This window comes from Oncorhynchus mykiss, chromosome 5, assembly GCF_057628025.1.
Source record: "Oncorhynchus mykiss isolate SJ-2025 chromosome 5, ASM5762802v1, whole genome shotgun sequence".
In the NCBI taxonomy this organism is placed as follows: domain Eukaryota; kingdom Metazoa; phylum Chordata; class Actinopteri; order Salmoniformes; family Salmonidae; genus Oncorhynchus; species Oncorhynchus mykiss.
The window spans coordinates 57827387-57851522 of record NC_143026.1 but is presented as its reverse complement, the minus strand read 5'-3'; the positions used below and the strand labels follow the sequence as shown (position 1 = coordinate 57851522).

The window sequence follows — 24136 nt, the reverse complement described above, 5'->3', positions numbered from 1 at the left end:
TCGTGTCTGCCCGAGGGGTCCTCACCTCCCCCAAAATCTTCTCCCTCTTATGTTTGTTTTTGTTTTGCCGCGGCGCTTGTTCCTCGGCGTTGGCCGAAAATCAACTGGAGGTTAAGTTTGTGTAAACGCCTCGATAGGAAAATTGCTGTACGCCGAGTTGAAATAACAGCAGAAATTACAGAGAGATGAAGGGAGGGAGAGGGAGAGAGAGTAGAGAGCGGAGGGCTGTCTGTGCGTCTGCCTGACACAAAGAACAATAAACACGTTCCACATGGCGAGAGGTGGGCTCCAGATGCAGGCCGCACCGGATGGACTAAAACGTGGAAATGGCTTCCAGACAGGCCTCAGTGAGAGCACAAAGGGCCATTCTCAACCACTGCCTAGCGCAGCACCCGCTCCTCTCCTGTCTCTCCTGTCTCTCTCCCTACCCCCCCACCACCACCACCACCAAAACTCTCCACCAAAATCGCTGATTTTAACATGCTTGTGTTGGATTCACTCCAGAAAACAAGTGAGGATACTATAAAGCGAGATCCTAGATTGGAAGTTGCTGTGGCCAGGCCAGCTAGGCCTTAGACCAAGACTCCAAAGTAATCAGATTACGTGCAGATGAAAAATGGGTTTGAAGTGTTTGTAGTTTTGTATTTTTTATGGATCCCCATTAGCTGTTGCCAAGGCAGCAGCTACTCTTCCTGGGGTCCAGGAACAATGTCAAGTTATTAAGTCCATTTGTTTGTATTAAGTCAACTTGCCCAGGTCATCGTTAATTGCAGAGTAAATTCCCCTATTTGCTTTGGGTGTGTGTCAATAATGAAATGGCGGCCGTCTAGGATACCAGTCCTGGCAACCTCCAGACTACGTGTCCCGATAGCCAAAACCTACGCAATGTAAACTAACAGCGTCTGGGTTTTTCTGTTGATCCTTGAATTCCAAGACAAGTGCTACAAACGAATCAACGCTAGGGCTCAATTCCTTAGCAAGCGTCAGGCTTAAGATTCCATACATATTGGTGCAGGCATTAAGGGCATGAAATGTAGCTGTAGGCGGGTACTCTGGGCTGAAACTGAAGAATAATGTCCCCCCTACAAACACACACACACACACACACACAGCTGGAGTTTTCTGTCGGCGGGTCGAGCAGGTGGCACGGAGAACACGTTTTTTCTTTTAGCCGGGTGAGGTGAACTGGCCTGCAGAGAGAAAGAGAGAGAGAGAGGGGGAAAGGAATACTGGAAGGGGAAAGATCTGTTCTGTACTGTACCCTCTCTCTCACTTTCTCTCTCATTCCCTCCACTCCCTTCACCTCATTGGTCCAGTTGACCAGGAAGGTCTGATATGATTGGTCACATCTTCCATGGGTGATGCTGCTGTAAGCTTGAAAGAATTTGGTCACAAAGTTGTCATAACATGTTCAGCTTTAAAGTCAGCAGCTTACAGTATCTTCTAAGATGGTTTGAAATTCACAATTACCATTTTTTTTTTATGTCGTCTGTGTCTTTAATCCCTTTCAAGCATGAACTATAATCGCTAAACAACGAAAGTATGGCGCCCCAATTTGCATACCAGTGAAAGTTTCTTTTTAACTACATTTGATTGAAGTATAGACAACAGCATCCTCTTTTTGCACCCCGTGAAGACTTAGGAACTAAGACTAGCGTTCCAAATGACCCATTCTGTCCCGTCAGATGTCCTTGGTTGGTTTTGACATCTTCCCTTTGCTGATGGCTTCTTCCTGTATGCAGGGCTTCAAAAGCAGACAACGTTACGGACAAACATTTAGCCCATGAAGTCATAAAGTGGGGCCGAGTTAAACCACATTGCCGGGGCCTTGCCAAGCCTGACAAGACAGTAAATCAGAGAAGAAGTGGTCACGTAAGAAACCCCGACCGGTTTCAAAGTTTGGCCCTCCTAAATCACCCAGCTATAAACACTTTATAATGCACTTATAAACATCGGGCCTGATTAATTAAGCTCCCGCAGGGGGTTGTGGGTGGACAGACAGATTGCGAAGACTATGAAACTCTCTGGAAGCTTTCAAAGTCCAGGAACTTTCAAAGTCCCCTCTGTTTTTTTCGGAGTTTGAAAGCTAAATTGATCAATCACCACCATGTGTTTCTGGTCTCCGAGGAATGGTCCGGGCGGTCTACAAAATGTCCGCCATTCATGTGGCTTGCTTGCCCACGTTGGATTTGAGGGTAGTGAGAATGTGGCAAGAATGCTTTTGGTGTGTGGAAGGGAAGAGGCCGGGCCAGGCGCTAGCGTATGTTTAGAGGCTGTCATAGCCAACCATCAGGGTGGAATCTGTCTCCCCCCCAGACCCACCAATCACCACATGTAGGTGACAGTTGGAGAGGGGCGGGCCAAGACTGCCGTGATTGATTGCAAGACCACAAATAGCTTGCATGCATTAGCTCTCCCTTACATCCACACAAACACACACACACACACAAAAACACACACACACACACACACACATCACATCACACACCCCTGGCTGCCTTGCTATTGATATTTGGATCTGTCCTGATGTTCTTCCACAAACGGTTCCTATCTGTAAACCTGACTGCCTAACGAGGTCATTTCCACTAACACGTCACGGAGCTCAATCAAAGACTGAGCACTGCAGCATCAAACCCTTCCCTCGATTTGCCTCCACTGGCCCTTAATGACTGGCAATGGTGCTGGAACGACGGGAAGTGAGGGAGAGGAAGAGAAGGGAGAAGGCAGGGGGGTGGTATTGATCTATCGAGACATAATGCACTATTTGGATCCTGAAAGCGAGATGGCGATGGCATGCACTCAGGGAAAACAGAAAAAAATATGCAGAGACGATAGGCGGTATCCATTTAAGACCCCCCCCCCCACCCCAATACATGTTTTGTGGAAAGAGAATTACATCTAATAGACCACAGGTTTACATCCGCAGCGTGGCCTTAGGAGGATTATTACATTCCCTGCGTAGTTACCGCGTAGTTACACGTGAGGATACCGCCGCCTGATTGGCCGAGGGGAGTAATACAGAAGTGCAACCCGTGCACTTTTCGATATCCCCCTAAAAAAAAGTAATGCAGTGAGATGAAGGAAGAGGAGTAGTAGGTGGAGCGCCCCACCCTGTCCCCCTGTTTCCTCGGCCGCTCAGACACACACACACACACACACACACACTAAAATAAGCTCTGGCAGTCCATAATTGAAGATGGACCTCGTCAAGACTGGATGAAGTCTCTCAATGCTCTCTCCGCTAGGAGATTACATCAGATGTGAGGGCTGCGCCGACTTAATTCTTATTTAGATTCACTATTTTTCTGTGGCAGATGGGGGGGGGGGGGGAGTAGGAGAGGGAAAGATGGGTGAATAGAGGAGCCAAGAAGTTAGGAAATGAGGAGAGGAGAGGCTGTTGTGGAGAAGCGGGAGGGTGACTTGTGTTCACAAAATGCATGCCTGTTTCATCGGGGGTGTTGATATGATGACCAGAGAACAAGGTGGTATGCGGGAAAGAGAGCCCGGGCAAGCTCACACAGAGAGAAGGGAAGGGGGTTGATCTCTGGTCTGGTGCGATAAGCGACTGGGGGCAGGGGGGCAGCAGAGGGCGGGGGCAGGAGGGGTAGTGGGGTGGGGGGGGGGGGGGGGGGGGGGGGGTGGAGAAGATCCTTACACTGCAGCTGGATGTGGACCCGGGCCCTTCTGACACTTATTCCACCCCCCCCCCCCCCCCCAGATTAGCTGTCATCTGATGCCAGGTCTACCTGAACCCATCACTCCCCCTTCATAACCTCGTACCCCCATCCTCGCTCCCTCTGCCCCGTGCTTTCCTACGCTGAGCCAATGAGCTACAGTCGATCTGGCGGGCTTCCACCAACATGGCTGGTGTTTGTGCTATGGTTTATCGCAACAAGACACAAAATGGCCTTCCCACCAGAGCCCTGTGAAGGATTACGGGCCTCTTTGAGGATCTCACTCATGGCGCGACTGATAAGGACAGTCGAGGGAGAAGTGACGCGCCGTCCAAGGGGGACTGTTTGGGGGTGACCTATTTGGGGGTCAGCCTGTGAATTTGTGGTCAGTGTGTCAAACCTCTCATATTGGCGTCAGAGTTATGTGTGGCTAATTACGAAACACAACGGCCCGCAATTATGTAGTGCACACACCAAGACCAGATTTCACACTTAAAGAAACGGTTCCTATCTGTAAACCATCTGTAAAACCATTGAATTTGTGATTATCTATGATTTGTTCATGGCGATTTAGAATAGGCATTAGGTTATGGACTCAGCATTAACTGTGTTAGGTCTAGGGGCAGGTGTGTCAACAGAGGCAGTAGGCATCAAAGCATTTTTAGACCTCCTCAGTCAGAAAGCCCGTCAAATCACATTCCCGTTATGAGATCAAATCCGGTTCCACTGGGGGGGGGGGGTGTCTTGTCACTTAAGCTGCAGCTGTAAAACGGCCAGGGAAAATCCAAGTGGAGGGTGGATATTTGGAATGGGATTGAGCCAGACAGAGGACTGTGACATGGAGCGAGTGGAGATGGAACCACACAATCATCTTCTGGGCCGTGATTTGAGCCCTTGCGTTTCAGTTAATAGCTATGGCAGGGTTGGCGATATAGCCCCCTGTAAACTCGCACACGGCCCCACTCTCTGGAATTTCGCTATTAAAGGGTCAGATCTGTGGCACCGTGCAGGTGCTCAATTTGTATCGAAATTGCCCAGAGCGGCAAAGTCATTTAGCCAGAGCTGGGCGAGAGACAGGGCCCTGTGAAAGAGCTTAATGAAGCCGGCCTCACTCTGTAAACCCCTGTCAATCTCCAGGCCCTCTTCCCCTCCTGCTCCCGTTCTCCTTCTCTTCCTCGTCCTCCTCGCCTAGCGCCTTCATCCATATAGAATAGTAGCATCATGTTGAGTTATCTTCAGCTGTCTGTATCCGCTGCACAAGTTTGACGCAAACGATCGCCATTGCTGTTCGTTGTGGAGATGTTTTGGGTACCAGGTCTATTGTAGAGATCCAAGTCTGTTTTGAGTTGCTTCGGATAAAAAGTGTCAGCGAAATGCCATTCTATTTCTTATCTGTCGTGGTAATTTCTCCTCAGACACACCATACTTGTCCTGTCTCATCCGCAGGTTTCTCCATGGGGAGTACACCGTGGAGGTGGCCATCAACGACTACCTGGACATCTACTGCCCCCACTACGAGGACCCGCTCCCCCTAGAGCGCATGGAGCGTTACATCCTCTTCATGGTCAACTACGACGGCTACACCACCTGCGACCACCGCATGAAGGGCTTCAAGCGCTGGGAGTGCAACCGGCCACAGAGCCCCAACGGACCGCTCAAGTTCTCTGAGAAGTTCCAGCTCTTCACCCCCTTCTCACTAGGCTTCGAGTTCCGGCCGGGTCACGAGTATTACTATATCTGTAAGTGGAAAAGTTGTCACATGGACGAATGTCACACACACAGACAGCTGCCTTACAGATACATGCTATTTGAGGTTTCAGGTAGAACTGATTGCCCGGCACGGACGCACCTTCTTTGGCTGATCAAGGACTTGATGATCAGTTGATTAGGAGAGTCTGGTCTGTAAGTGCTTGACTGGAACAAAAAATGTGCACCCCTGTGTACTGGTCCTTAGCACCAGGATTATGAAGAACCTTGCTTCTTAGCCGATGGGTCACATGGCCTAGTAACATGGATCTAATTGGCTATTAGCTATTGGCTGCATTCAAGTCAGGACCAGTCAGGCTTCTGGTGAAGGATTAACTTCAGCCAATAGAAATCTTAATCAGACCCCATATTGTGACACCCTTTTATTCACCCCCCACACTGGTTATGTCCCCAAGTAAGGTAGAGAAATAAAATATGCAAGTAGAAATGACTTTGGACCCCCCCACTGACCACACAAAACAGACACAGTTGTGACCCATCAAGAATATTCAGCGCTGTCAACCCATCGCTCTTTAGTTGATGGATATCAGGGAATATCAGGGAATGTCATTTGGGTTGTACATGTTCGTTTTTTTGGTTGTTTGAAGGATGATTTGATCCAATTTGGTGGGAAGCGGGGGAGGAAGCCACAATAGCGGCAGGGGTTTAATTAATAGGCTTTGCGTTGTGGTGTCATTTTTCTGCCATGGATGGGTGCCAGGGCTAGGAACCAACCAGGAACGTGCTGTTCAAACCCACATGTCCTTGTATTTACTAGATAATTGTTAACTGGTATTTATTTGAAGTAATTCAATATAATCGTGAACCAGATGGTTCCAATTTATGGTTCCTTGCGCTAATTGATTGAATGAAAACAAAAAGATAGTTATTGAGGCAAAAGCGATGTCGTTGTGCTGTTACAATGTAAATTCCAGGTAAACCACGGACCGTGAACTAGAGCCATAGCCTGTAACTAAACAGGCACACTGTTACCAATCACAACATTCAGCAGCCAAACCAGAGGGGAGCCCCGGACAAATCGTTTATCTCCGGCTTCCGGTTGACTTGTCCGTCCGCGTGTTTTTTGCCTGACCTGACATCCTTTTGTGTGGCACCCTGGCGCATCCCATCTCCTTCCACCCCTTGATGAAAATGTCAATTTGTCAAATGGCAAGCGAGCTATTAGCTGGGTGCTTAGCTTCACAGGGTGAGATCGGTGCAAGACCAGTTAGCGGCGCCCTCATGCGGAACGCCTCAAATTATGCTGATTGGTCAAATCATATTTAGCCGAGGGAACTTGATGGGGGTAATTGTGTCCTTCTGGCTCCGGACCGTGGTCATTACCATTTTTTGGACGTGAGGCGCTGAAAGCCATTAGTGGTGCTGTGGGTTGAATGCGGCCAGGGTGGCTTGCTCTCCAGACAGGCCTGACACCTTGCCTACTGGACGCTCCACGCCCACTTCACTTTCAAGGTCGCGGAGCGCACGCCGCTTCCCGTTTCCCCTCCGTCGGAGCCGCCCCCCCCCCCATCCGTGGTCCATTCCCGGTGCGGTGTGTCCATGAGCATGACAGGGCAGGCGTGGGTTTGCCAGGGTGCGTCTGTCCCCGTTTTGCTAATGGCCCTGTGAAAGGTGTCCTTTGGTCTGATGAAAAGGCCCCCTGCTGGGCACAGGCAGGGAAAAGGCTCAGAGCGGCATGCCGGATGCATTAATGAGGCAATTTCTGTTCCTTTTTTGTTTTGTTTTCTCCCCTCCCCTCTGTCTGTGCCCCCTCTCTTCTCCTTCTAGTTCATCTTTTCCCTTGGTTTTTCCAAAAGAATATAGTGAATTTCAGGGTTGGGTGTAAGATGAGGACTTTTCATGTTATATTAATAAAACTCAAGAACTGGGTTGCTCTAATTCTCTCTGTGTGTGCCCTTGTGTTGCTAGGGGGATGCCACTTAGCCCACAGGAGAAAAGGTGACATGACACCGCCTTGTGATGCTAAATCCTGTGGCGGACCGAACGGCTAGAAAGACAGGCACACGACAGACAGCACTTCTAAGATTGATTCGGCACACAGCACATGACTCGTGTGTGATGTGAAGGGAGATGAGGAGAGATCAGAATCATTTTAAAGCACAGTGCTACTCAGCAGCTCCTCATTTCTAGCTGTTCACTGCCATCTGTTGTTGGTAATGCCCAACTTAAATCACAAAGACAAGAAATTCCGCGTTATAAGAGTATAATTATTTTCATTTGCCACTATGATATGATACACCCAAACTGTACAATATGGTATTGTATATTTTTTACTTTATATATTTAAATTATGTTTTTATAAAGCTATTCATGACGACATTTCTAAGAAGTGGGAGTGTGTGTACAGTACTGTAGCCTGCCAGACTATAAATCCATAACTCGCAGGGACCAGTTGTGACAGTATTTCGACAGCAGTGACAGAGTGACAAGATCAGGGCCGGGGACCACATATAGGGCGGCTCTATACCTCAACCCAGCCCTCCTGGCCCGTCACTCACTGCAATGTGTATGGATGCCGCCCCTCCAACATATGGTATATATTTCAATGCTTATTATCCTCTGGGTGATGGAAAGGTATTTAGGCTGAGGGAAAAGAGTGGAAGGGGGGGGGGGGGGGGGTGCTACAATGTCTAAACATCCCCCCTCCTAACCAGTGGGGCGTCCCTCGACTTATTATACTCTGCGGGATGTTGTCACTCCTGGAATGGAGGAGTGGAGGGGAGACAGAGGACTGGCAACAAAAAGAAAAGCCAGTTCAAAGTTAGCATTCAGTGTCTGACGATTCTTCCCCGTCCTGAGCTGTTTTTAATGTACTCCGCCCCGTAGCTCCTAGCCAGGCCCCGCATTGTGTGGCCCTTTGTCCCCAACAGCAGCCGAGGCTGGGAAGCAGTTTGCCCCGCCATTCAGCACTCCTTTTTTCTCTCCCCTCCCTTAGAAAATGATTTGGCTACTACCAATATTGTAGCTGTCATGGCCCCTGGAGTGTTAGGGCAAAGGGGGATGCTTGAGAAGTCGGGTGTGGGGAGTTACCGGGGTAAAAGGGGGCTTAGTTTGGTTATCTGTGAACAAAGGGGCACGTCCATCACCCCTAATGTGACCTCCCTACCCCCAACTCCCAGACGTGATGGGTTAGTGGTGGCACAGAGCCCTATCAGGCAGTGGTTTTGGAGAATTCTATGCTTCTGCATCTCCATACGCACACACACACACACACACACACACACACACACACACACACACACACACACACTGAGTTGTGACTGCTCAGTCACTGCCACCACCAATAACAATGCCCCCCCCCCCCCCCCCCATGTGCACTCGTGCAAATACCAAATACACACACTCAAACGCAAACCCAAAGAAAACACACACCCCACACCCCAACTAGAAACACGCACATAGACACACATTTAAATGGAAGTCTCAAGTTAGGTTAGAAGAATAATGTTTAGAGAGAGGAATAAGTGACAGATGCCTTTGCATTTATGCACTGTATGTGTTTTGTGGATGTGTGCTATGTCAGTGTGTTGTTTGTGTGTCTTTAGTTGGCTTCATGTTATTCTGTCTAGACTATAATCTATGTGCAGCATTCCGGGCATTTACCCCACCAAATACGGAGCCATTTTAAAAGACCAATTACCAAAAATGCTGTTGCAGGAGAGTGGCCATTTTGGTGCCTGATATTTGTTTTTAATGGCAACAAAAATCGGTGTTCTTTTTTTTGGATTCCCGAGAGACAAAATGAAACATAATTTGCCATGGTTAAATTAGGAAAGTACTGTTTTCAATTTTGGTCACAAAAGATTACACTTTTGACAGAAAAAAATGCATTTTCAAGGTTAATTAAGAATGCAGCACTACGCCCAAAGTCTCTTTCTGCTTCTCTCACTGGTTCTTTCCAGTGATGCTATTAGCATATCAGTGGTTGCATGGAGTTGTTGTTTTCCCTCACTGAGCCATATGTTGTGTGAGTACACTGAGACACTTGGATCGTGGAGTAGTGGAGTTTTGTTCTTTAGCACTCCCATTCACAGTAACAGCCTGCTAAGGGATTAGCGAGCCACGCTAACGTCTCTGCACACACAGCACCTGGTCACTGAGGCCTTCCGAGTTCCAACTCTGGTGGCAATGTCAGAGAGACAGGGTCACACAAGAAGACGGGTCAAAAACTCCTCAGGTGTGACAAACTTGACTTCTGGCCCCCAAATTCTTCTACCAAGATGGCCGCCGATTTGCACAGGCTATCATCCACAATTGCACCCTGGCCCTCAGCTGGGTTGCTTTTAAAATAGGGTTGGATGCATTTTTTTGCGGGGAGATTGAAAGTTGACTGAAATGAGTGCCTGATGGATCACCTCTGTGAAATATCGGCCCATTGAGGGTGGGACATTTCAGTTATAGCCCTCTAATGGAACATACGTACCATCTGTCCCAGCCAGTGTAATTTGAGCTATTTTCTCTGAGATCTGACAAGAAAAATGCTGCTGAATGTGTTATTCATTAACAAACATGTGCTTGTGTGTATTTCTCGTTCTCTCTTTCTTTCTTTCTCTCTCTATCTCTCTCTCTCTCTCTCTCTCTCTCGTTCCAGCGTCTCCACACCCTAACCTTGTCGGTAAACCCTGCTTGAAGTTGAAAGTCTATGTCAAGCCCACAAGTGAGTATTTTTTTTCTCTCTATCCAGTCTTCAGGGAATGTCGTGTGAAATTGCTTACACTCAAGTTTGGTAACACTAGCCTTCCTTCAGAATAAAAACCTTACATTTCTAACTTTGCCGATAACTTTGCCGCGTTAACAATGGGCCTAGTCAGCAAACGAGGCAGTAACATATTATATGAGATTGTAGAGCTCTCCATCACACCCATCTCGTGCATTAAATTGTTCTATGGGCATCCACAAGTATTAATGTCTACAAATAAATAGACGGGTTCATTTATCACACCGATGGTTCAAAGTCTTACCAAACAGGCAAGGCAATTGTCTTAGTTCAGTTTTCCTACAACACTCTCCGAGCACTTGGAGAGCACTCCACTATGAAATGTGCACCAGTTCAAATCAGCCAATCAGGCGAAAAAGAGGAGCTCCTGTGACGCAACTTTTGGTACGTGCACCTCGCTGTCTACAGCCCCTGGTGACGTTAGTTAATATCCGGCGAGCAGCTAGCTATGGCACGGTTGTTTCCATCTGGAATATTAACGAGGCGACCACCCCCATTTTATAATCCTCCTCCACATTTACTGGATTGTTGACAGAATGCGGGGTGTTTAGTTGTAGGTGTTTCTTTTCAATCAAATCCAATCCGATTGTATTTGTCACATGCGCCGAATACAACAGGTGTAGGTAGACCTCACAATGAAGTGCTTACTTACAAGCCCTTAACTAACAATGTAGTTTTGAGTAAAAATCTTTACAACAAAAAAAGTCTTTACTAAAAAAACTGAGGTAAACAATAAAAATAAAAATAAAAGATAATTAAAGAGCAACAGTAAAATAACAGTAACGAGGCTATATACAGGGGTGCGGGGGCACAGGTTAGTCGAGGTAACTGAGCTAAATATGTACATGTAGTTAAAGTGACTATGCATAGATTATAAAAAGAGAGTAGCAGCAGTGTAAAAAGTCAGGATGCTCTCGATGGTGCAGCTGTAGAACTTTTTGAGGATCTGAGGACCCATGCCAAATCTTTTCAGTCTCCTGAGGGGGAATAGGCGTTGTCGTGCCCTCTTCACGACTATCTTTGTGTGTTTGGACCATGACAGTTCATTGGTGATGTGGACACCAAGGAACTTGAAGCTCTCAACTTGCTCACTACAGCCCCGTCGATGAGAATGGGGGCGTGCTCGGCCCTCCTCTTCCTGTAGTCCACAATCATATCCTTTGTCTTGATCACGTTGAGGGAGAGGTTGTTGTCCTTGCACCACACTGCCAGGTCTCTGACCTCCTCCCTATAAGCTGTCTCATCGTTGTCGGTGATCAGGCCTACCACTGTTGTGTCATCAGCAAACTTAATAACTTCATGTGTTGAAGTCATGCTTGGCCATGCAGTCATGGGTGAACAGGGAGTATAGGAGGGGACTGAACACGCACCCCTGATGGGCCCTGTGTTGAGGATCAGAGTGGCAGATGATGGTCTACTTGAAACATGTTGGTATTACAGACTCGGTCAGGGACAGGTTGAAAATGTCAGTAATGACACTTGCCAGATAGTCAGCGCATGCTCGGAGTACCTGTCCGGGTAATCTGTCTAGTCCTGCGGCCTTGTGAATGTTAACCTGTTTAAAGGTCTTACTCACATCGGCTACTGAGTGTGTGATCGCACAGTCGTCCGGGAACAATTGGTGCTTTCATGCATGCTTCAGTGTTGCTTGCCTCGAAGCACGCACGGAAGTCATTTAGCTCGTCTGGTAGGCCCGTGTCACTGGGCAGCTGGCGGTTACGTTAGGTTATAAAATGTGTAAACTGTCATGCAATTTTTCTCAGTAGTCCCACAAATCTCTCATTCTGAGCCCATATTAACCCAGGGAAAGTAGACAAACAGAACCTACAGTAGCAGGCGTAAAAAAATACATCAAAGCGGGACATTCTGGTCCTGACAGGAGAGAAAAAACTGTTGGGGGAGGTTCTCTTCTGCACCCCTCAGCCAATCCAGTAAGTGTGGAGGAGGAGTTAAGATGGTGTCGGCTTGTTTACGTTCAAAAGAGGAAGTCGCGTCACAGGCTCTCTTCCATTTCCCCTGAAAACTGGATAAATCTGGTTGTTAGTGACCCCACTGAGGGTGGTCGGAGCCTAACCTGCAAAGCCCTCTGCTTCTTGATTTATGAGGGTAAACCTTCGCCGTCTCTGTCTTTGCTCAGCACACTATCATCCAGACCCCTGTTCAGAACTGCATAGGATCCCAGTTAAGCCACTAGGACTCGGAAACACATGCACACACACGCACACACACACACACACACACACACACACACACACACACACACACACACACACACACACGCACACTGCACACTGCGCACACACACACACACACACACACACACACACACACACACACACACACACACACACACACACACACACACACACACACACACACACACTGCAGTCAGAGGTACATGCTGCTGCCCTCTGGGCACAGTCTGGTGGACATAATTCATCTGACAAGGTCAAGATAACAATCCAAACGCTGACATCCGCCTAGTCATCATTCGTCCGAAGCTTGATGCTGTGGCGTCCCATAGGGATCTGTTTTCGGGTTTTACAAGTCACAGCAGCAGCAGGCAGCGTAGCAGGTATTAGCCATTTAAAAATGGGGTTTAAAGTTGACTTAACCTCAGACCAGCTTTATGTGCGAGGTGACGTTCTCCGGTGCTCTTTTAAAACGACAACTTAATGTAGTAGAGCTCCGCAGGTTGCACTGTAGCGTTATACACGTAAAAATGTTCCTATGTTGCAAAACCATCCGGGTCATTACGGAGGAATTATGAAGCACCCACAAAAGGTACAGCATTTTTCCCGGGCTCATACACTGTTGTGGACCTATGCCTTTCCATAAGTATTGTTGTCGAGGTTTGAATGGAGACGTTTCTTTACCAACTGTTTGTTTATCAAGTTGCTTTTTAAAGGCGGCAGAGACATGGCCAGTTAGAGCCCAAAGAAAGAGGGGTCCGCTTGCAAGACGTACGTTCTTTCGGCTCACAGAAGGCATTCATTCGTTTCAAGCTATTTGTACAAAGCCTATGGAGAATGAAAGGTATTAAACTCCCTTCACAGCTCAGACTACTGTGTCAATATTTGGAACAGTGTTATTTGCAGTAATATCCCTGAGCTCTAGTTTGGTGATTTTCATTTGGAATTTAACCCGACTGGGTGTGCTATTCCATTATCTCTGTATAATTGTGAATAAACATGTTAGAGATGATCAATTTCACAGGGCAGTTAAAACAATTATATGTAAATTGAAAGTCATACAGTTTGTCTATTACGGAGTGTTTCAATTGTCAGTTTCCTTCGGTGCTATGGCATATTAGCATGACAGCATTTTGGCCTACTTTTTCCCTCCCTGTGCAGTATAGTATAATTAAGATATATTGTTTGAACGAATGGAATTAAATTGTATATGGTAAGTAAAAGTCATAGTTAATATTAATGCTATAGGCACAATCCAGTTACCTCAACATTTATAATAGTACACTTTTCAAAAACGACAAAGAATACTGTAGTTTGTAACCAAACAATGGCTGATGATTGATTGCTATTTTGCTTTGGTATTTACCAGCGTGTTTCACAGTCAAATGAACTGATTTGTTTCTCTTAGTCGTTTTTGAAACGACTGTTCAGTCACCCGTCAGGTCACGGACGTTAGACATCAACAAATGTTCACATAACCCTCGACAGTTAGCGATCCCACAAGTCCATTTACAGTATATTCACCAGGGGCGTAACCAGAAGTGAATTGGTGGTTGGGCCTGCAGGAATTTGGATGGGCCCAGCTGGGGGCCTTCGTCCACCCAGGCCCACCCATACCTATGCCCCTGATCTACACTAACAGTATCCCTGAAAGCCATTTGATGCTATGACTGAGGATTGCACACGCAAGCTCCGGCTCTTTCTTAAAACCAAAGCTTGTCTGCACAAATAATATGCACCACTCTCGCTATTTGAATATCTCGAGGAGAAACGCATTTAATTGATACTATGGTTAAATCAGGATTTACGGGTGGATTTCGGGTGTGGATTCGCTCGGAAGTTGGGAATTGCATTTCCATAGGCCCGAACGGATCCTGTGCGGATTGGAGATTGTGAAATATATATGTGCATATTTACAATTGCAGTATGGCGGAGAATGCGGGGACCTGTCTGTTTAAGGCCTTTATTATCCAAAACAACCTGGCCTAGCCTCACGCCAGCCTCGGCCCAAACCATTACCATAATTCCTCTCCCTAAGTCTGGTATGTGACTGTTTATTTTCCATCTGCTCTGAGAGGGTAAAATCCCTAATCTTGTTTGGGAGATGGGGGTTAACCTTCCCCCAGAAACCCCCCTTTTTAATGTATTTTGGCGGAATGGAAACAGCCTACTCTTTAATATTTAGTCAGGAAATCCAAAATCAGAAAGCTATTAAAGTCATGTTAAATAGACCTGCTCAAGGGAGAGAGAGCCGAGGTGTTGTAGCTCACGTTTCATACGCCTGTACGTAGTACATTTGAGGACACTGTCAGCCTCACGCCTCAACTCTCCTTGAGTCAACTCTCCATTGATAAGCCTCGACCTCAGATGTCCTAAAATGTGCACCAAATGCCAAAGCAGTGTTTAGGCCCCACGCGTTGTTTGATTGGCTGTATCTCCATCAGTGTGACTCGTGTCTTCAAGACGAGGCTCCCAACGGAGACCTGTCAACAACATGTAGAGCGTCTCACTCTGCTCCTGCATGCCAACTGTGGAGATGACAGTCAACGTGAGAGGTGTAAACAACATTACAGTTGTATGTATGACTATTGACAGAGCATATCTGGGTCACAGGGAAGAAAATAACCAAAAGGCATCAATGTATGCTTTTCCCAGCGATTTGACACAGCCCAGAGACAGCCAGATTCAAACTGCACAAGGATTTGACTGTATTAGAATGGAACCTGTTTGAAGCATAACCACTCTTTTTCTCTCCCCCTCTCTCTCTCTCTCCCCCCCTCTTTTTCTCTTTCTCTATCAGATGACTCGGTGTATGAGTCCCCGGAGCCCTTCCTGACAGACGACAGCACCGGTGGCTGTTGCATGGCCGCCCCTTGCCTCTCCCTTATGCTAGCAATGCTGCTCACGCTACTCCTTTCCTGCTCATAGCATCCTGGGCCCGCAGGCCGTACCCCCATTAAACAGCCCCCCACCAGAATCCCTCCACCCCCAGCCCCAATCGATTTCCCCTCAAATCTGCCACCTCTGACCCCCTATAAAGGGAGAAAGTGACACGACTCCTCCCCATTTCCCGTCCTCTCCTTCTCCCATACCGGTCCACTCTCCTCCACCTCTAGACAGGCACCACCTGGACACCGTAAACTCATACTGCCCCTCCCTCCCTCCCTCCCCCACCCACCCAGAACCCTCCTCCCTCCAACTCCTCAGCGGAACCCCTGCTTCATGACCACTGGCCTCTGACCCTCAGCACACAGCTCAAGTCCAGTGGGCGATTAAAGGGAGTATTCCTGGGACCAGGAAGGAGTCCCTTAAAGACCTTACAAAAACAGCCTCCCAGCTACCGAGGAGTGCTGGGATGTGCAGGAAGTGGAGGGGGTGGGTTTGAAATGAACTAAAAGGAGGACGAACTCCTCTCCCACCCTTTCTTGATTGCCGATGGATCGACTTCTCCACTTAAGGACCCTCTCGTGTTCATCTTCGGACTGTTTGCGTTTCTCTATGAGTCTTTGTGCTTTGATAATGCCCAATAGTGTCCCACCTGTACATGTTCATTCTGTTACAGTGTATTATATCGTAGTATCTTTCTTTAACTCCTGCAGCGATAGATCACAGCTGAACCGTCTTTCTTTCTCTCTCTATCTCTCTTCTTCTCTTCTTTCCTCTCTTCTCGTGTGTCTCTGACCAGTCTCTAATATCCTGGCAATTTCTAGCAGTAGCAATCCAGAGTAGATAAGGACCTTTTCTGTAAATCTGCCAAAGACACTTGTTGAAATTTTATACGAGGGGGGGGGGGGGGGGGCAGGGGTGTGGGATGGCGGCGCTGTGGCTATCCAACAAGGTCGTAAGCAGCCATAGAGCTCTGTGTAGACCCTCCGAATCATGCCATGGGGGTCCTATCACGGACAGTAGGTTGATGTTTGCCATGAGTCTTGTCCTGGTGGCAGAACTGAGCGATTTCCTCTTAGATAGGCCAGCTGCAAAGTCAAAATTGGCTATATTGTACAAATTCAAACTAAAATGCAGTTTAAAGTTAGGGTTAGGGGTTAGAGTTAGGTTTAAAATCTGATTTAATGACTGTGTGGCTGTGCCAGCTAGTGTCCACTCTGCAGAGCTGCCTCAAGAACAAGATTCATGGCGAAAAGCGCTAACCTGCTTACGGACAGGGCAGTGTAGATTTAAAAAAAAGAATGTTCCTTAAGAAAACAAACAAATGAACCGTTTCAAAAATGGCCTTTTTTCCACTGGTGCTGATTTCAAAACGAGTCTCCGTCTCAAGCTGCGGTGCTGAGTAGAAGTGGGACATCCTGTAGTGGTGAAGTGTTTTGTGAATTTCAGGTTTTGCTTTTTGTTTCCCCATCCTTCCCTCCTCTCATTCTCCCACGTTTTCTTCTCTAGCTCCCTTCTCTCTGTCTCTCTCATGCTCTGAATGTGAGTTTTCACCGCGTGACGTTTTTTGCCGTGTGACACATGCCCATTGCTATGTCAGGTCCCCTTGTCTCAGTCCCACTACTACGGCTGTTGGCCGCTGGGACTTTTCCCGGAGATTGAGATAATGGACAATGTGAACTCCCCATGCACTGTGCAACCTAAGGGACCGGGGCCTCCATGGACAGCAATGGGGAGATGGATGGCCCCCAAAATACTAGGAGTTTGGAATCTCAGTAGCACTTTCGCTCACAAAATGGACTCTTCTGTTTCATGAAGAAGAAAGAAAGAAATGAGAAGAAAAGACGGGGACCGAAGTGTATGTATGAGGATCATTTTGTGTCTTTGTGATAGAACGCTCCTCATGATCATGACGTTACACAGAGAGCTGGCCTACAACATCCGCAGGAACTCAGAAATAAACAACCATTTAAAAAAAAGTTCGCTAAATACAACTTTTATATTTTACTTTATTCCATGTTATTTTTTACTTTACTTTTCAAAAAAGCAGCAGAAATTATTCATATGTGATATGAAATTATAATGTAGACCCTTGAATTACTAGATCGATGATGGGACAGTCTCTGCAGTCAAACAAGTCTAGAGAAGTCAGCCATTTGCTATTGTTGTTGTTGTTTTCCTGCTTGTATCACAATGCATTCTGGTACTTGTAGTCCTGTAATCATTATTTTTTAAAGGTGAAGAACATGGTGTGGTTATCAGATCAATTCCTTTTTTAGTTGGTTTAAATGTGGATGAAACCTGTTTTGATTTCATATGAAATTTTCTTGTTTTGGCATAGGAAAGTTATGGGGGGGAAATGGAAAAAACACAAATAAAGCTTTTTTTTGTCTGTAGCGGAAATAGCTCTGGTTTACAGTGTGACATGTTTATACTGTAGGCTACAGACTGAATACATCATCAGAGTATTCAGAACTGCTGTTTCAATCAAACATGAGCTCTCAGCCACTGTTTCGAGCGTCTTTACCTAAAGTAAATTGCAGTCTAATGTTGATAAGCTGTTTTGTAGTTTAAAAGGATGTCTGCATATATTCTTTGAAAAGATTTCTTGTTTTTTGTACATTTTGTTAATGGTTGCTTGTCAAAAAAAAAAACATTAAAACAGTTCATGCATTTAAGAAATTGAACTTGTTAGAAAGCTGGGGTGGTTTAACATGGTCAAATCTAAGGATCGTCCCTCAAGATTTTCTAAAAGGTAATCAATTTGATGGATTTGCCACTTCTGACAATTCTCTTCCCTGTGATGCATGCCTAGCATAAAACCTATTTTAATCAAAGAACAGACTTTCAGACCTGTGCTGATTGAATTCTAGTGAGTGTTCAGAGGGAAGATCATTTCAGAAATGTATCAATCAGTGTTTGATAATTTCACAACAAATAAAGCTTCCACTAAAAGTGGCCTCTTTGATTTTGGCTTTAAAACCATGAGCTTATCGCTCGATTCTGTCCGTGTCGCTACCTCACCACTTCCCAAAGAGCTGCTCTGACTGGTGTGAGATTGACTCATCTCGCTCAACAAAAAAAACTAGAGAGAACTTTTCTATATCTCATGAAATCAGATGTCCCAGAGGATTATGCAAAAGGCCTAGGGGGGATTAGAGAATGATCAATACTTTGCCATGATACCAGTTCCCTCAAATGATACAAGTTTATACTGTTTTGATACAGGCTCCCTTAAAGTATAACAACTATTGCAATAATAATAATAATAATATAATACAAGAAAATAGTAAATGAAATTCGAGCAGAGACACAATACTTAATTATACCTAAAAACCTAAAATACACAGCACTGGTTCCTCCCTCCATGTTGATCTGAACCATTTCTGTTCTTTCAGAAGAGATGTGTGGGGGGGGGGGGGGGGGGTTGTTAGAAAAGATGGTGGAGTCGTGTTCGGGAAATGGGGTTTGATAGCAGTGAATGCTGCAGGTACCTCATGCTGGCAAAAACTGGTAACCTGGGGAGACTGATAAAGAGGAGATGGTATAATTGAGGGTGCATTGGGATGGGTTTCTCTCCACCATTTCCCTTGTTTTCTATTTTTCCACCACACCATCCCCCGTTGGAGATTCAGCTGGGTGTCTCTCTCTGCTATTTGTTTGCTGAAGCATACTGTGCTTTGTACTTTCAATACATCGCAGGCAGTCATATCTGCATTGACCATCTCCAATGGACCACTACCCCTTATGCAGCCACATCCGACCACCTGTAGACGTATTGAAGACATCTCATCTGGGGTTCGGTGAGAATATGATTTCCTATAATGACCGTTACATGAGGCCTAGATTTTTCTCTGTCCCCGAGACATGCACGCCTATGACTCACGCAAATGTTTGAGTTACGAACACAAAGTTCAAGTTTGGATTCAGCCCCATGGGCCTGTAGCTTTCAGATGGAACTCCTGTAATCACAACTGTAATCACAGATGGATGATATTAACCCAGTTTTTAAGGGCTAATGGAGCAATCTCAATGGCCCTCTGCTGTCTCTGGTTATTGCAGTAATGGTAATGGGCTAGCACAACTGTTTCACGGGCCTCTCATCTGTTCTCCATTATAAGATATCCTTCTCATGTTTTCAGTCGGCGCATCTAACACAGGTACAGTACATGGCTAACGTTACTAATGTCTGTTTATGACTTACTGATCTGGTTTGTTCGGAACTTCGTTAACCATGCGAAGGATATGAGTTGGCAAACCCTGGAGAAAGTGGTAAAGGAAAAGACCAAAGATACCCCTCCTCTTCTTGGCCAATTACCAGATGAAGTAGCGTCGCCACTCTTTAGCAACAGGAGTCTGAAGTTCCATGGGGAACTCTTAATAGAAAAACAGACTGATTAGTTATCCTCTGCTCCTGGACTCATCTTCTCCCTCTGGTCCTCTATTGATCCTCATCTTTGTTTTCTTTTGGTTCAAGTGTCTCTCCTACATTCCCTTCTTGCAAACAGCGGGCCCATGTGAGATGCCGCCACAAAGCACTGCTTGACCTTTCCACAATCAAACGGCCAATAGCTGAGGGCCTATCAAGCCCCCAGTGTGAGTTACTTCGACAGCTCTGCTTTGCCAAGAGATTGCACCCCAGGCGTCGCTTAACAAGATAATGCACGGCCGCTATCATAGCTCACTCAGAGCCAAATCGTGACTCGCAATCTTAAGCTGCGAAACACCCCGCCCCAGAGTTCTCCTCGACGACGTGTTGTACTTAGTCATGAAGAATTCTGGCCAGCCGTACATGGAGCAGGAGACAAAGTACTGCAGTTTCGGTTCCTGTTGTACAGTATAGTTTTTACCCATTTCTGGCCTCCAAAATCACATCATAGAACTCCAACAATGTCGGTGAGTCATTATTATAGAAGAGACATGTCTGTCGTGATCTGTAGAAGGTATATTGTTTCAAATTGTATTCAGACTAATTTTCTGTGATCGAGGTCACGGCACCAACGTAACCATCCCATTATTGAACAACGTTGGCTGGGTCTTCAGGTCTGAGGTAAGGTTACGCTTCAACATAGCCTTATAGCCGCTTCAACAGCCTTCCTTAGTGATCTACCTCACATCTATGACGTTACCTTATCATGTTTTCTCATTCAAAGTATATTTTGTCTATGTGCTAATGAGAAACATGACATGGCAATAATGATACTAAGAAAAGCGTCAACTGCTTACATCAAATGCAAGACTGTGCGATATTGCATGGTGCCTACGCAAGATCTGTTGATCATCAAAGATTGATGACAAGTGTGTTTTCCTTTGAACTTTCCTCCCCTAGCCTTGCTAAAAACAAGCCCTGGGGTGGCAGGTAGCCTAATGGTTAGCGCATTGGGCCAGCAACTGAAAGGTTGCTGTATAAAATCCCTAAGCTGACAAGGTAAGAATCTGTTGTTCTGCCCCTGAACAAGGCACTGTTCACCGGTAGGCCGTCATTGTAAATAAGAATTTGTTCGTAACTGGCTTGCCTAGTTAAATAAAGGTTCAAATAAAACACAACCCTCGCTTCACAGGCCAGTTCTCTCCCACCTTTCTTTAACTTCAGGACACGTACTCCAGCGGTAACTAGTTACAATACATTCTGTTTGCAATGTTAATTTCCTTCATTTAACACATATTTTAGCATAATTAACAGGAACGAGACAATCTGCTGCTAATTGATTCTGCATTCGGCCAGATGATTCTCATTCACTGGAGCCTTTTTCCACTCTCTCAAATACAAGAGGGTGAAGGACTGGCTTTCTTTATTAATGAGCACCATCTGTGTTGAGGAAGAATGAGGGAAGAGAGAGAGAGGAGGGGAGGAGGAACAATGTTGTGTAGGTAAAGCCAAAGAGGTGCAAAGGTCTGTTGCAAAGATAAAGATTTAAGACTATCATAAAATGACAGGATGTAAGAAAGTTTCAGAATAGAACTCTATTGAAGTCTGTGTATCCGGATTATAAAGCCAACAGCAAGTTACTACTTCCCCTAAGCTTGGAGAGAAATTTGGAACTCCGAACATTCACCCATTCTAATTGTCTCTTTTTCATAGATTCCCCCATTTATTTAAGTGTCTTTCATGCAAACTGAACCAGTTCATAAGTGCAAGCAGATGTCTCCTCTCTGTTCGGAGAAGAAGGGTGCTTCAGGCACAGAAACTCCATCCTTGGCATTGAGCGCAAACCGTGCAAAACAGGTTCTCCTTTTTATGTTATTTTATGTAGGCAACAGGACAGGCGTTTGAGACCAGCGCCAGATATACCGTACTCAACACGTGATAGGCTACTCAATGTACAGTACCTCAGGTTTTTTTTCCCCCACCCACTGTGCAAACGGTTGTTTTCAGAACAGTCCTTATGACACATTAATCATCTGCATTATTCACACTGTGAGTCAATGTTTCAGGAGAATAGTCATTTTATCATTGTTAATGAAACAAGCACAGCTCATTACTCTGTGCGAGGTAAATCTATGTCACGCTGCGCCTCAGGTTAGAGAGAATTATAATCGATGAGTCAGGGCGCAGGGGGTTAATATACAATGAATGCAGGTTAGATCTAATTTATTTATCCATTTGTTCATGTGCTGCACTCCATCTTAAACCCTTAAATGAGATGCATGCACTCAGGCACATTCGATACCTCCCTATTTACCATTCACCCCCTCCAAGTGTGTACACTTCCACATGTAGCAGAATAATAATGTTAATGTTGTGATCCATAGCCTCAACCAGACCTGTTGATCTGTCCATAGCCTCAACCAGACCTGTTGATTTGTCCATAGCCTCAACCAGATCTGTTGATCTGTCCATAGCCTCAACCAGACCTGTTGATCTGTCCATAGCCTCAACCAGACCTGTTGATTTGTCCATAGCCTCAACCAGACCTGTTGATCTGTCCATAGCCTCAACCAGACCTGTTGATCTGTCCATAGCCTCAACCAGACCTGTTGATCTGTCCATAGCCTCATCCAGACCTGTTGATCTGTCCATAGCCTCAACCAGACCTGTTGATTTGTCCATAGCCTCAACCAGATCTGTTGATCTGTCCATAGCCTCATCCAGACCTGTTGATCTGTCCATAGCCTCAACCAGACCTGTTGATTTGTCCATAGCCTCAACCAGACCTGTTTATCTGTCCATAGCCTCAACCAGATCTGTTGATCTGTCCATAGCCTCAACCAGATCTGTTGATCTGTCCATAGCCTCAACCAGACCTGTTGATCTGTCCATAGCCTCAACCAGACCTGTTGATCTGTCCATAGCCTCATCCAGACCTGTTCATCTGTCCATAGCCTCAACCAGATCTGTTGATCTGTCGATAGCCTCAACCAGACCTGTTGATCTGTCCATAGCCTCAACCAAACCTGTTGATCTGTCCATAGCCTCAACCAGACCTGTTGATTTGTCCATAGCCTCAACCAAACCTGTTGATCTGTCCATAGCCTCATCCAGACCTGTTGATCTGTCCATAGCCTCAACCAGACCTGTTGATCTGTCCATAGCCTCAACCAGACCTGTTGATCTGTCCATAGCCTCAACCAAACCTGTTGATCTGTCCATAGCCTCAACCAGACCTGTTGATTTGTCCATAGCCTCAACCAGACCTGTTGATCTGTCCATAGCCTCATTTAGACCTGTTGATCTGTCCATAGCCTCAACCAGACCTGTTGATCTGTCCATAGCCTCAACCAGACCTGTTGATCTGTCCATAGCCTCAACCAGACCTGTTGATTTGTCCATAGCCTCATCCAGACCTGTTGATCTGTCCATAGCCTCAACCAGACCTGTTGATTTGTCCATAGCCTCAACCAGATCTGTTGATTTGTCCATAGCCTCAACCAGACCTGTTGATTTGTCCATAGCCTCAATCAAACCTGTTGATCTGTCCATAGCCTCAACCAGACCTGTTGATCTGTCCATAGCCCCAAACAAACCTGCTTCGTATTGATATACAGTAATAAACATTGAATTTGTAGATTCAATTAAGCCAAGCACATTTTCAGAGTAAAGGAATGTGATTTTGCCAGAACCTGAAATACAGGTTTTGATTGAATAGCTCCCTCAAGTTTATCGCCCTGTCCTTGTTTGCTGGGTTCTGAGAGGTAATTTACATGAATTAGCGTAATAAGATAAAGATTTTATCTTCTTCTTTGTGCTACTTTGTGCATGCTAGAAGACATGCAGGGTCTTGATGCGCCGTGTGAGACGTGGAGTGCAACAGTTTGTGTAGAAAATTAACAGCGGTGGTCTGTTTTCATACAAGGATCAGATTAGATTTAACAAGAGCTAACTGTGAAATGGATAAAACAGGCTTGGACAAACTATAGTCAGGATCAACAGTCACCATCAAATTGAAAAGGAGTGGAGACCTCATTGAAGATGGTAAAAGACGAGCAAGCCGTCTCATTTACATTTAAATAGACGCACACAGTTGAGACGCAGGGAGGGTAAAATAAATATTTGCATTTGTGGTCGATTTGATTAAAATACTTTGGTGCAGCAGAAGAGGGTCCACAGTTGTTTTTTTTTTGCGCTCTGACAACAGCATCTGAACTGCAAATCACGACTTGAAAGCTAAATTGAGTTTTTTTTTTTTTTGTCTTTCGAAAGCATGTTCAGTCGTTAGATAGAAACGCACCGTATCAGACAACTACATGTAGATTAATGTGAATTAATTTAATGTCAAGCCTCATCTAACCTGTCAAGTATGTCAGCAACACCTAGCTAACTTCGGCTTAGCATTAGCATATTTCAGTACAAAACAGTGTGGTAGGACCCCTGACAACATACAAACACCCAAATCACATCGCTAAATATAGTTTTCAATTCGTTTTGGTTATTAAACAAAATTGTTTAACACTATTGTTTG

At 45.8% G+C, this 24136-nt stretch overlaps 1 protein-coding gene across 1 annotated transcript in view; it reads left to right on the top strand.

The window, feature by feature from the left end:
* The window catches only part of LOC110524088 (ephrin-A2), a 138998-nt gene extending 121080 nt beyond the window's left edge, over positions 1–17918 (top strand). The window contains exons 2-4 of the mRNA XM_021603412.3: positions 5121–5413; positions 10033–10098; positions 15151–17918. Of these exons, the coding sequence (XP_021459087.1) occupies positions 5121–5413; positions 10033–10098; positions 15151–15278 (487 nt within the window). The 3' untranslated portion in view covers positions 15279–17918. The remainder of the gene's footprint in view (positions 1–5120; positions 5414–10032; positions 10099–15150) is intronic.
* Positions 17919–24136: the final 6218 nt, after the last annotated feature.